At 47.1% G+C, this 14,315-nt stretch overlaps 1 protein-coding gene across 3 annotated transcripts in view; it reads left to right on the forward strand.

Moving 5' to 3' along the window:
* Nucleotides 1-14,315, forward strand: part of HLCS (holocarboxylase synthetase) — a 940,243-nt gene that overhangs the window by 891,058 nt on the left and 34,870 nt on the right. For all 3 annotated transcript variants that reach the window (XM_078656875.1, XM_078656873.1, XM_078656874.1), the window contains exon 10: nucleotides 70-283. In XM_078656875.1, the coding sequence (XP_078513001.1) occupies nucleotides 70-283 (214 nt within the window). The remainder of the gene's footprint in view (nucleotides 1-69; nucleotides 284-14,315) is intronic.

Below are 14,315 nucleotides of genomic sequence, written 5' to 3' on the forward strand. Positions count from 1 at the left end.
TTATTTCTCACACTCCCCCTTTCAGCATGCATGAACTAATATGTCTGCTTGGTTTCATATTATCTGCAGGTTGTGGGTTTAACGTAGCTAATGGAAACCCAACCATCTGCATCAATGACCTAATTGATGAGCACAACAAGAGCTCAGAGGAAAAGCTAGAACGTCTAAAAACTGATTCTTTGATCGCCAGAACAGTTACCAAACTGGAGGGTTTGGTTGACATGTTTCAGGACAAAGGACCTGAGGGGGTTTTTTCTCTTTATTACAAACACTGGGTGCACAGGTAAGTAGAGATTATCCCATAAATATACGGTATTATTTGTTTGTTTGTTTTTTCGAATCTTGCCAACTGTTCTAAAGTACTTCATAACTTCTCCAAGTGTAATGTTTTTCTGGGTGATTGAGCCACTGCAGTGTGCGCTCCTTCTTATCAGATTTTGATCATAAAATGGTAGGAATAATCCTCAAGGATAAGTTTTTTTATGGTGGACAGTATATCTACAAGCCGAATATCTTTCTTATTTCCAGATGTTTTCCTGTGCACTATAGGAACCATAGTTCCACGATAAAAGGAGTACATGCTAATAACATAGTTGAGAAAATAAGTAGTCCTCATTTTTATTTACCTTCATCATTCATGTGGAACTATTTAGTTTTCCATTATTCAAGTTGTGAAAATCAGGGAGCTCACAGTAGCCTCGCCATTTCTAGATGGTTATTTTTCATGAATGTTCAGATCCATGTATGTTTGATGACCATAAGTCAAAGCAATACATAGCACTTTTTTGCTTTTTTATGTCTACAGTCTTCTAGCCAGAACCTTACCTTTTTAGAAATCAAAGAAGAGATTCCCACCTTGCAAGAATGAGATGAATACATTTAAGTGCGAGAGATAGTCTAGATAAAAATCTACCTTGCTAATGATATTTTGAATTATTTCATTTCCATCATTCACCTTTTTCGGGAATGCATTCAACTTCTCTGAATGGCTAACATTCTATACACAGGCTAATGTCATTCAAAATTGTCACTCAATAAGAACAGATCATACAATTTTCGAAGGTATTTTTTTCTATAACTTACGATAGCGTAGGAAAAGGTCAAACTAAATTCCAGCCACAAGGTGAGGAACAATTTGTAAAGGTAGTGTAGGTTCCAAAATCATTTTCCAAACATTTCATTAAAAAAGTAACTACAGATTTGAGAAAAACCAAAATTAATGCATCAGAAATCTTAGATGACACTGGGATAACTGACAAAAGACATTGGGAGCTTAAAGTTTCTAAGGACTCAGAAAGTAAATGCTTCACCCAAACGAATTCAAAAACCTACAAAAGAGTGTGTTGGCAAAAGTGGCATCTGATCCTCCAGTTGTTTGAGAAGATTGTATCTAATTTACATTCTTCCAAAGATACCCATATTATATCATCATCAGTGTCATAGACAAGTACGTTTTTCTGGCATACCTTTGTTTTTTATTGTCTTTATTCACTTTGTTTCTTTGGCTGCAAATCCAGTACTATTCTATATAGAGCAGTGACATTTAAAATATGCTGTGTTAGAAATGTACTATGTAGTTTACTACTAAAAGCAGGGTAATGAGGTAGACCTCTTATATATCTTACAGTTTATTTATCTGACATATGGAGTAGATTTAAACTGCCCTGGAATCCAGTACTTTCAGTATTTGTAGTCCTTGCAGACTGTCCGATTCCTCAGAGTTCCCATGATGTCTTCAGGAAAAACAGTTTTCAGCAGCTGGCTGTTCATCAGGTCTAGCAAACTCCCCACTGCAGACTCAGACCTCCCTATCCCGGTATGCCTAGTTCTGGAGCAAGTCCTTCACAGCAGAAATATATTCAAGAGTATGACCAATGCTTCCATTGTTCCTCCTCAGATAGATTGGGATAGCCAAAGCCTTAGAAAGATTTCCTTTGTGGTCCAGTTTCCAGTCTTGAGCTTAACAACAGTGGGTGTGCAAGATTAGTGAAGGTGAAATGTTTGCTTGCTGCCAATGAAAACTTATCTAAATTTTTGTGAGATTGGTTTTCATATCAATCAAGTCTGATATAAATCGAATGGGAAACAATTAAAATGGCAGCAAACTTCTCTCTTGAAAAGAAACTGAACAAGCCCATCTATGAGAACAAATGTAATTCTCATCTCCGTGAATCAGAAAATTAGTCTCAAGCAGACTTCTTGAGATTTTACAGCAGGCAAAGCCATATCCTTCTTCGGGTTTGTGGGGTTTAGGCAAAAATGTGCACTGATGAAATCATATTAATTTCTCCAACTTCAAGAGGTTATTTAGGTTACGGGGGCGTAGCCAAGCACCTTAGATGGCGGACTTATTTTGATCACGCTCCACACCCTATCCCCCATTTATCCTGACCATTGCTGCAACCAGCTGGCAATCTCGACACTGCAGATGTGGCTTTTGTGTTCGGACAACGGTGGCACCCAGCGGAGGGATCCCTGCCCCCGTAGCGCAATCAGAGGCAGTTCCCTGGAAGGTGTGGCCTGCTCCAAGCGGGGATACCAGTTCTGACTTGCTCCTTCCTCGATTCGTGGCCCTTGCTGAGGTCTCTGAGCTGGGACGTCCGCCCCTCTATCACCGGAGCGAGGTGCCTGCTGTGCAAGGCGGTGGCATCCAAGCCTGGAACAGGGACAAGCATGGCCCCGGGGGACATCGCCCTGCTTTGTCATCGGGTTTCAACCCTCGCTGAGAGCCTGAAGCTGGGGCTGAGACCCCCACCCCCCATCAAGAGGGCGTGGCATCTGCCTGTTGCTAAACATGAGCCTGCGCCTGAGGTGGCTTCCAGGGGAGTCATGCAGCCGGCGCGTAGGGCAGGCTCAAGTCGGAGCAGACCCGGGAGGGAGCGGACCGTAGCCAACGACGCACTGCTGAGCAACGTAGGCCCGGCGCAGAGAATCCTGGCCTGTTTTGCTGCACCAGAGGCCCCCGCTGCCTATCGCTACTTTCGGGGGCCTCTAGCGGAGCATCAATGGAGTAGGTAGGCCTGCACGGTGTGTTGGCAGCATTTGTCCTTGGGGGAGGGGGCACGGAGGTTGATCAGGTCTAGGCCCCCATGCAGGCACGTCATTTGGGGGCGAAGAGGAGATCAATGCCAGCATTGCTACCCTGAGGAGCTGCTAGAAAACGACCGCAGAAGGCAGCATGAGGGTTGTATCGGCCCTGGGCTGTTCCTCACTTCGCCTGCATTGGCCACTGGGTCCTCCGTGTCTGAGTGACCTGGGAGCCGGACGGGCATGGACTCCCCGTGCTGCACAGGGCAGATAGCAACACAGTGGTGTTAGGAGGAGAAAGCCATGCGACGTGCTGTGTTGGATCAGCTCGGGGTCGCTTCGGGCCCAGGCTGTTTCCCCTCTCTTCGTGAGCAGTGCCTACGCAACCCTGATCCCCATGCTCACCCTTTCGCTTGCCTGGCGTGCCTCTCTACTGACCCTACTGGGAGTACTGCTACTGCGGGTCTGTGACTTCATGCGTGGGGTCAGACCCAGGGACTAAAGTGGAAGTTCTTCATGCTTCACTGCTTCCGCCTGAGGTGCCACACAACAAGAGCAGAAGAGGCACTGTTCAGGATTCATCTATAGTCCTCATGCGTATTTCCATCGCGGCGGGCGGCTTGATGAGGGCGGGTGTCCTTAGAACTGCCACGACTTGCCCACTGCCTCGGAGCATCCCTGGCTGAACTGGAGCGAAATCACCTAGGGCACCTATTTTAGCATAGGGGGTGCTCACGAGTTGCAGCAGCAGTCTGCCCCACTCTTGCAGCCGCAACAGTCAGGGCCGCCACATGAGCTGCTCCCTATGTCCAGCGCACAGCAGTTGGCTATGGGGCATCTTCGTTCTGCCAACCTCCAGGCGGGGCCACCTCAGGGCGCAACCAAGGGATCACTCCGAGGACTGGGGAAATCATCAGAATCTAACCGATCAGACCTTTCGGCTAAGCTGGACTCAGTGCTGGCCACGGTGGAACGAATAGGCACAACACTGGACCAAACCTGCTCCTCTCTTGAAGGTAGAATCGACAGCATCTCCTCCGACTTTACACTTTTGCGGGCAGACCATCAGAAACTGACTGAGCGCATACATGAGGCTGAGGTTACACTTGCGGACCTGCAGCCCAAATCTCGTAATTACACTGTAACCTTACAGGACCTACTGGACCGGGTCTGCACCCTTGAAGAGAAACTAGATGACGCGGAGGGTAGCTCGCTTTGAAATATTGTGCTCGTGATTGTCCTACCGGAGGGGATAGAGGGACGAGACACTGTGGGGTACGCAGAAACCTGGCAAAAAGAGTTACTCAACCATGGAGCTCTCTCCCCCCAGTTTGTTGGTGAACGAGCACACAGGGCCCCTACTCGTAGACCACTCACCCCCCCCCCCCCCCCCCGGGGCTAACCCACGTCCCTTCCTCGCCCATCTGTTAAACTTCTGGGATCGAGATGTGATACTGAGAGAGGTGGGGTGACACCCGAGGCCCAAGGTAGAAAACTTCTCAGTCTCACTCTTCCCAGACTACACGGTCCTGGTACAGAAGACACGCGGCATCTTTGGAGCACAGTGAAAAAGCCAGCTGAGAGCTCAAGACCTACTGTATTCACTGCTATTCCCCGCCCGCCTCCGGGTAATTCACCATGGTACTTCTCGCTTCTTCGACTCCCCCCTCCAACGCCTGGGACTGGCTGGAAGAAAATGGACTAGCAACGGCTTCTAGGCCACAAGAAGACCCCTGGGTGAGAAGAGGAACAGGCGCTGTCGTCGGAAGGGCAGGGGCAGAGGACCACAGCGACGGATCTCGCCAGTCAATGCCCCATAACCAGAACAGATCCTATTGGAATGCCAAGACGCACTGCAAATTGCATCAACCCTCCAATCCTCAAGGTCACCATCAGTGTCCGTTTCGCTGCCCTCAAGATCTAGGGGCGACGCTGACTCCTTGCTGGCTTGGTTTTCCGACTCAGGCTCTCTCACCCCCAGATGGCACGCCTCAAACATCAGACGATATTATTTAACAACACTGGTTGTATTAGTTATGTAATTGTTCCTCAGGCTCACACTCTGGTGCCCCACGTCGCATGCTAGTGTAAAGATACACATACACAGCTGATGCCAGCTCTTGGCATTCCATAACTTGGGGATAGGCCACCAATAGCTATCCCTTGTTCATGCATCCCCTTCATGGTCAACATCTGACTACGCATTAGTTGCCGTGGTTAGGTACACCTGTTTGGGTCAATCCCCGTTTGGGATTCGCTCTTATATAGTTCCTCAAACTAGATTGAGTATTATTGTTTTTCCCTGTGTGGTTGTTGCCCTTCCTAGTGACCTGAGGTCTTTCTGCACAAGGCTACGTAGTGCATCTGCTCTACTGGCTGGGTCCTATAGACCTGCACTGGACACATTTCGAGCATTAACATCATCTCCTGGAACGTTAGGGGTATCCACATCCCTACGCGCAGGTATTCCATATACGCATACTAACGGCGCAGATTTCTGCGGGATTTCTTTCCTACAAGAGACACACCTGAGGAGTCTAAAAGCTGATAGACTCCAACACCGTTGGAGAAGGCGGCATGTGTACAGCATTAACTATTCATGGGGAGATGTCTTGTGGCTACTGGGCGGGAATTTCAATTGGGTCCTAGACATATCACTTGACCGCTCCTATCCACCCCTTAACCGCACTTCAGCCTCATCGAACACACAAGCGTTGCGCAACTGGCTGGAGCACTGGCCCCTAATGGATGTGTGGCATGCGTGCAACCCTGACTCGCGGATATATTCCTTCTACTCATCAGTTCATGATCTCCGTGTGCGGCTGGATCGCATCCTGACTTCAGCTGCACTGCTCCCCTTAATCCGAGTTACCGGTTATCTGGGTCAGACCCATTCAGATCATAATTCACAGAGCCTGGTGCTAAATGGAAGGAGGGAGCTCCTCCGATCCCATCCTGATGGTTGCAGATAGCAGCGCTTGAGGACCAGGCCTTCCGCTGCTCTTTGGAAATAGCGCTGCTAGGATATTTCAAGCACAATGTCTGCTTCATGAGCTCCCCCCTTACAGAATGGGAGGCCTTTAAGATCACAGCTAGAGAGCACTGTCTGGGCCTTAAATGGAACATCCGCAAGCAATTGGACACCTCCCTTGCCTCTGTTGAGTGGAGGCTCCCCCATTGGGAATCCCAGTTGGCCGCAAGCCCCGAGGCAAAGACACAGTTAGACGCCATGCATGCGGAACGGCGAGAAGTGCTAGTAAAGCTGTGCTGTCATAATTATCTAGCTCACTCCGCTCGAACAAACACGTCATCTGACAAAGCGGGCAAACTGCTTGCTCTCCTTAGTAGACAGGAGCACCCACGCCATCCCATACATGCCATTAGGGACAAGCTAGGGAAGATGAGGTACAGGCAACTTGACATTCACACTGCCATGACTAAGCATTATGCAGCACTTTATGCATCCAACGCGCAGGGAGACTCCCTCCAAATAGGTAACTTTCTGGACTCTGCTGAGCTACCTTCCCTATCCATAGATCAACACCTAGAGTTGGATTTCAACACCTAGAGTTGGATTTCACTGGCATCATGGCCCGGACGGGCTTCCTACAGAGTTGTACAAGACGTGGACTATCTCTTTGCAGTGCTGCCCGAGTTCGGCATAGGCTCTTCCTTTATTAACATGGTCAAGCTACTATATAAGCACCCAATGATCCAACTTGAAAACTGGGCCCTCTATTTCGGACTCTATTTGAGTAGGCCGTGGGACTTGTCAGGGCTGCTCGCTCTCCCCGCTACTCCTCTCCCTGGAGGTGGAACCCCAATGGCATACATCCAGGCTCGAGTAGACATGGGCATTCTTCTGGGCGAGGGCAGTCGTACAATCTCCTTGTATGCTGATGACATCTTGTTACATGTACGATCTTTACTCCATCCCATCCTCGCTAGACTCAGCACTTTCACTATTTGCCACAGTATCAGGGCTGAGGGTCAATGCGGCGGAGTCCAACCTCTTCCCATTCTCATCGGCCACTTTAGATCCTGGATACTCACTAGTCGAAGTCCCAGTGACATGGTGTATTGATGCATTCCGCTACCTGGGTGTCCGAGTATATCGGAATAAATCCGATCTGTTTGAAGGAAACATTACCAGGGCTACCTCCGCTGTCCACTGGCAGATGAATTTCTGGAAAACTCTCCTGCTGTCTATCTCAGGCAGAGTGGCCCTTACGAAGATGGTGATCCTCCCACGACTTCTTTACTATTTCACCACCCTGCCTCTCTACATCCCCCCTCCTACTTCAGGGATTTACTCTGGGGGACGTCTAGACAGATGGTCTCCATTAGGAAGCTTTATCTACCAGCAGGACAGGGTGGGCTCGCGGTGCCTAATCTCAAGCACTATTACCTAGCTGCAATGGAGAGCCAGATGGCTAGCTTCACGTCACCTGTCAGATACAGCCACATTGTAATCACCAATGTCGCTCCACACCCTACTTTACATGTTTCACTCCTGCACAAATACCGGGAAAACGCCATAAGCCGGGCTATTCCTCTACTGGGAACACCAAGGGGACGGTTGCCTACTACGTCAGCGGAGCTGCGCAGCTGGGATGCAGTGGACATTCGTGACACAGGAGACCTCTTAAGGGACGGTAGTTTAATCCCGCATGCCGATCTAATTTCAGAAGAAGGCCTCTCCCCGGAGCATTGCCTATTAAACTGCGCGCTCATAACTTCACTCTCCTCTCGATGGAGTAGTTTAACATCAGAGCCTCCCATACACCACCCGATTCAGTACTTATATATGATGGGCGAAGGGGGACATTTGATACGCTGGTTCGCCTCGTCCCTCCATCAACACACAGAAATCTCACTGACACCCGCGCCCCGCCCCCAAAAAAAGATTATTTTCAAGACTATCACTCACTATGTGATTAATGTTCGCAGAGTTATGGACAGCATATATATGTTGTTGACGCTTTTATTCAAGCTGTATAGTGAGTCGTTAATATGGATGCAAGGCTGTTTGTACTACTGTTGTTGTGAGCCGCCTATTGCTCTTTCAAAACAATAAAAATAATAAAAACAGGAGAGGACGGGACAGCTGGTAGACAAGGCTTTCTAAGTGCCAGAATACCTGATGTTATGAAAATATGATGGCACACAGGAGGAGGGTAAACAGATACCTGTCCGTAGCACACCTAGATTGTCTTTTGCAGAAGACCAATTGCTGCAGTAGTCTCTTAAGATGCAGCATACAGGAGTGAGCGAACGCCAGTGCCATGACAGGAGGTGCTAATACTTTCAACTGTGTTGGAGATGAGAGACAAACAGGCAGGAAATAGGTTGCTCGCACTAGAACTTTACAATCAAGACGTAAGCAACAACCCAAAAGCAGCGTTCTAAAATGGAAATACAGAAACACTGGTATTCTGAATCCAGAGTACCTGTTTGCTCCAGAAAAGAGCCGGTACTCTCCTAATAATTGTATTGCAGCAAAGAAGAGCAATTCTAACATCTGAATAGTAACCCCGTTTACAGAAGCCGGCTAAGGCAAGCCCGACTTTACTATGCCGCCTCTAGCGAGAGCCACTACACAACATATTGTAAAGGTATCTTTTGCCTAGCATAACCTCCCCGACTGCAGCCGCTTCCCATATAAGCATTCGACTTTTAACATCTTTCAGCAACAGGGTTGGTTCATTCTCCCATCAATCTCCCTTCTCCAGCACCACCGGAACACCGCCCTTTGGTAGTCACCTTACAGGAACTATTTTTAGTGACTTTTAGGGTACAGTTAGATCATTTATTAGAGACACCTATAAATCAATGTAACTGTACACGATAAAGATGCAAAGAATATTCGGAGGACATGTTCTAGAATCAATGCCTCTGCAAAAATATAGAGCTCTAGCCCTAGAAAAATCTATACATGTGGTAACTACTTACCAGTGCCAGCTGTTAACGTTGGTAGCATCTGCTCTCTGCTCCATGATCCAGCGAGGATCTCCCTGACCCCACTTGGCCATGGCGATTCCGTTCTCCTCGTTTCCGAACCAAACCTCTTTCTGCGGCTCAACACCGCTCTTCACCAATGGGTGCAGTGCCTGACCGCCGGGACCCACGTACCTGCCTGTTCTAAGTGCCTCTGGGGCCTGCACGCTCCGTATAGCTGAGACGCACCCTCAATCCAGCGAGATGGGGAGCCTGCTCCCATTCCCAATAGCTCTTCGTTTTTCTGTCCAGAAAAGTGTGCTTTGTAGTCTTCTCCGAAGCCTGCTTGTCCTGTGCTCTGTTGCCTTTTGTTTTCTTCGGATCTTGCTCCCGAACTATCCTCCCGCTGCCAGCCAAGCCTGCTGTCACTTCTTTTTCAATTGGGAGATCCTTATGTAGAAATTACTAGAAAAGCCTGGAAAATGCCAGCCCTAGCGACACTTCCGGTCCCGCCTCCAGCTGTAACCGACCGGAAACACTAGGTGACGGTGAAGTTTAGACTGCCTCACCTCCTCCCCCCTCGTTAAAGTCAGGCAGCTTGTTACTGACGCTATACATAAATATATAGCAGTTTTATATCGTGAGAACTAGATCCAAAGATATTGGAGCACTTAACGTGAGCACCAGTTACATCACACAGTGGACTCATTCTTGTTTTTGTAGGCACGGAGAGCTCAAAAGATTTGTAAAGAATCTCAGGATGTTGGGCTGAGGCTCTAACCCACTTCTGTAGATCCAAAGTCGGCAACTCTGGTAACACCGTAGCCTTATTTGTCATAATGCCCTCCCACACAGCATTCAAAATGAACAAGCATCACTAGAGGGCAGATACTTACCCTCGGTAGATGGCAGCAAAGCGAGTTCCGGCAGGAAAGCGGGCCACACCATGACACCACCATGTTTCTCCAAGGTCCAGATAAAATGCCTCGTAGAAACGCCCCGTCATTTTCGGATTGGGGCGTGTTTTTCTTTCTCTCTTCTTCCCATTGGCGGGAATGTAAAATTCCAGCCAAGAGGAAGAGGAGGGAAAGAAACTAAAAAACGCACCCCGAATCCCAAAAAGGCGGGGCTTAAATGAACAGACGCCCCTCTCCTCCAATGGCTGGCCTCCGTTTAGGAAGCCAGCCAATGGAGAAGAGGGGCCGGTTCAAGCCCCACACTGAGAAACATAAGATCTCGCCGGCGAGACTGCGCAAGCGCAGCCTATGCAGGCCGAGACCTAAATAGCATTGGGAGGAAGACCTAGGGCGTGTCTTTTTGGAGAAGGAAATGGGCGGCAGTACTAGAAGGCCCGACACACGTTCCTCGCAACCAAAGCTTTAGGCAATTTCAGTACTTTATTCTACATCGAGCATACCTCTCCCTGCCCAGATAAATAAGTATTTCCCATTGCGGACCTACTGCAAATGCTTTGGCAATGCCCTGCCCTGGTAGAGTACTGAACGGATATAGCGACCACTTTAGCCCGCTGCGCCGTGCGCAACATCCCTTTTCACTGGGAGGTATACATTTTGAACCTCTTTAAGAGGGGCAGGAAATACAGGATCACCTCATAATTCTTGGATCTGGGACTAGTCACAGCAAAACGCCTGATCCCTAAAAGATGGAAGGTGCCGTTAGCACCTCATGCACAAGCCTGGCGCCCTTCCTTGCTCAATTGGGCCAAGGCAGAGGGCATGGCCCTGCAAAGGGAAGACCTGCTGGGACTTTGCAAGTTTCCCCTAGCTAGTGGTTGGTGGGATATTGTAAACGTTCTGCAGGGGATGGATGCACCCGCTGAGGATACACATGAGGAGGCGGAAGCCTAAACAGCTTTAATACCACAAACTGCTATCGCTACAGCGGCGTCTCAGGTGTGGCAGCATCCCTTAATCCCTTCTCAGCCAGGCATATCATAGACACCTAATGCACACTACAAGCAGACAAACACCTGATGTAACAACCTGCGACCATAGGTCTCGGGCGGTTATCCCCACCCCTTTGTTGAGTTATTTTGTTGAACCCTACGCCCATTGTTTAGTGAAGCATTGCCCCACACACAGATCAGCAATGAACCACACATCATGATGACAACTATGCGGTTACACTTCCATTCAGGTGTCCTAACGCTGTGGATTTCGCTAATCCCACAAGCAGAACACACAAGGCATATACTATCACCTCTGTATCCTCAATAATTTACAATCCAAAGTATTTTCTCTTGTAATACGGTGTATTTGATCTATTGTTGTAATGCATCGTTAAAGTTGCAAATGACAATAAAAAGATTTAAACACCAAGAAATAAAGGGTTTATTTAGGGTACCAGGCCTGCAGTGTGACATACGAAGTCTAATTAGTATTAAAATCATATATTAGACCGATCAACCACCCATACATTTAACTGGAGGCCTCTGCATCTTCAGTCTCCTTTCAAAATGAGGGTTTTGATCTATAGTCCGGACTGCATGTCGAGGAAGGCCTGAACTATCAAAGGCTGCCTTGGAAATTAATGGAAATACATTTTACACAGCGCATTCGGTGACTCGGTGCAGTTTAGCAGGATTCAAACTACAGCAGAGATCAACCTAGAAAATCAGTGACCAATACAACAGAGGGTGGTGTTTCCAACTGTTGCCGTGTTGCATAAATATTGCGCTGAAAACAGAGTTTCAGACCGACAGATCGTAACACAGAATACAGATTAATGAATTGCAATTTATAGAATAGAAAAAAAACATTTTGCAAGCACTTTTGCTACTCGCAAAGGTTTTTATGCGGGTGGGCTTGCGACTACAGTTAGGCTACTTTCACGTAAAAGGCAGTTTGTATGGTTGAGAGAGTGCTGCACCTTATGGATTTCTAGAGATAAGTTATTAATTACAATGTAACAAGCTTACACTCCCACTCTGCAACAATGAGCTTCCCAAAAGGGATGCAATGAATCCTGGTCCTTGTAGTGCGATATTCTATGGGCATACTGTACACCAAACATGATTTCTCTCCTCTGCAGCATGCTTGTCTTTCCATCATAGTCTTGGCATTAGGGCTAAACGGAGCACCAGACTGCCGAAATTTGCAACATTCAGCACTTTTTTGCGAGGTAGTGCTTCCTGGAAAGAGACAGGACCACGCCACAGAAATTAACAGCAAACCATCCTGTTCTACCATTGGAGGTAGACACATTCCACAACAAGCCTGGTGTAGAGGAGAATAATCATGTTTGGTGTATAGCATGCCAATAGAATGTCGAGCTACCAGGAGTAGGATTCATTGCATCCAATTTGGGAGGCTCGTTGGGGGCCAAGAACTATATAATTAGTAAATTCCAGCCCTCCTGCAGCACCCAGCTCCTCTGTGAAGTACTACGGGACTCCCGTGGGAGCTGTGGTACCACAAGAGCACACATGCTTCAATAAGTAAAGCTTGCGCAGTCTTGCTGTATCACAGGGGATGCTTGAGCTACGGTACCACAGCAGATTAATTTTTTTATGAATTCAAGACAAATATGAGGTGGGGTCATGTGTGAGGGGTGGTTGGCTGCCTGCATGGGGTGGCCGCTCACAGATGGTTTAGCTCAGGCCATACCCACACCACGCATGGCCAATCCCACGCCACGCACGGCCAAACCCACGCCTCGCACAGTCAACGCCAAGCCTGGCACAGCCACGCCAAGCCACGCACGGACAACCCCACACCATGTACAGGCAACCCCATACCACGTATGGCCAACTCCATTCTACATGCGGCCAACCCCATGCTGCGGACAGACAAAATTCATGCATGTCAGGGGGAGGTTGGCCAAATGGCTTGGCCGCATAGTAAGAAAAAAAAACCTAGGAATTCACTGAAAAAAAACTAATGTTGAAGTCACATTATAATTACGTATTGTAATAATATAAAAGCTAGTGTTTTAAAACACTAACATTTACCAGTTATAGTTTACTGAGCCAAATATAGTTTGGGTCCCTGCAGCAGAATACTTATGACTTCACGTACTATATTACTCATGATGCAAGGGTGTGAGTTATAGTTACCTTGGAGTGCGAGGTAGAGTTATTAGAGAGAACTATAACTGGTGAATATCCGTGGTTTTTTTTTAGTCCAAAAAGTTACATTGACACTGAAGTTTTCATCTGACTAGAACTTCACTTTAACGTTTGTTATTTTCAGTGAATTTCTAAGGTTTGTTCTAAAGTAAAGTAATATTTTATTGCCATACGTAAAGCCAACTGCCTGCAGCACACGGTGGGTGGGAAGTTAGCTGCAGGGCCTTTAAAAGAGTCCCTCAAACCCAGCTGTCCTGATGTACAAATATTTTTGATGCCTCATCTTTTCATGAGCTAGTAAACAGATTTTCACAATATCAAAACAAAGCATGCTTTCTGGACCGAGATCTAACTACCTGCCAAATGTGGTATAATTTCATACAGCATTTTTTGAGATAGTGCTGCCTAAAAAAAGTCTATGGAAAATGCATTAGGATATTTGGTTTTGGCACCCCCCTCTTTTCTCTGTCCTCGCTTGACGGATCATCCCAAAACTTTCCAGGAAGGAGCTCAGGTGGATAAACCTTTTGCTTTCAAAGTTTTTTGGACAATTATCAAATAGCACCAAAGTTATAGGCAAACCAAAGAGTGCTCTTCCTATGGAAGCACAGACCTAACCATAATTACACAGTGGAAAGTAAAGGATTCCTCTCTCCTTAATAATTGTCCTTTATCAGGCTTAGATATTTTTCTGATTACTCTGAAAAGTAAAGGCCTTGTGATTAATGGTGTAAAATACAAGAATTAGCATATTAATTCTGTTGCATCCTCAGTAAATCCTTCCGGCATTATTAACCACATGAATACGTCTATATATATAAAAATAGATATTTATTTATTTATTAAGTCTGCCCGTACTCCCGCACTCTCTAGCGGGTGCACAGTCACGTGAGGGCAGTCTCGCGTTTAACACCAAAGTCAAAGGAAATGCACCAGCATTCACGGGGGTTAAATCCTCATCCGGATTTATTTGCACGTGTCACAAACAGGTTTCATCGGTTCGCCTTCCTCAGTATTGGTGGTCGCCGCGTTTGCGCCTCATTTATTTACCACGCTTCATCACTCTTTCAATTACAGGTCAGGCAGTTATGGTCACGCTATCTTCGAGTGACGAGACCTTACGGCAAAGCGCATCATTATAGTGGCTTTCCGCATTATTTGAAGAGTTACATAATTCACTCTCTCAAAACAACATTCATAGTACATTTCCATTATCTATTTCCTGCCATTAATTTAATTCTCAACTTGTTGCATATAGATTATT

The sequence above is a fragment of the Lissotriton helveticus genome, chromosome 8 (genome assembly GCF_964261635.1).
Source record: "Lissotriton helveticus chromosome 8, aLisHel1.1, whole genome shotgun sequence".
Classification (NCBI taxonomy): domain Eukaryota; kingdom Metazoa; phylum Chordata; class Amphibia; order Caudata; family Salamandridae; genus Lissotriton; species Lissotriton helveticus.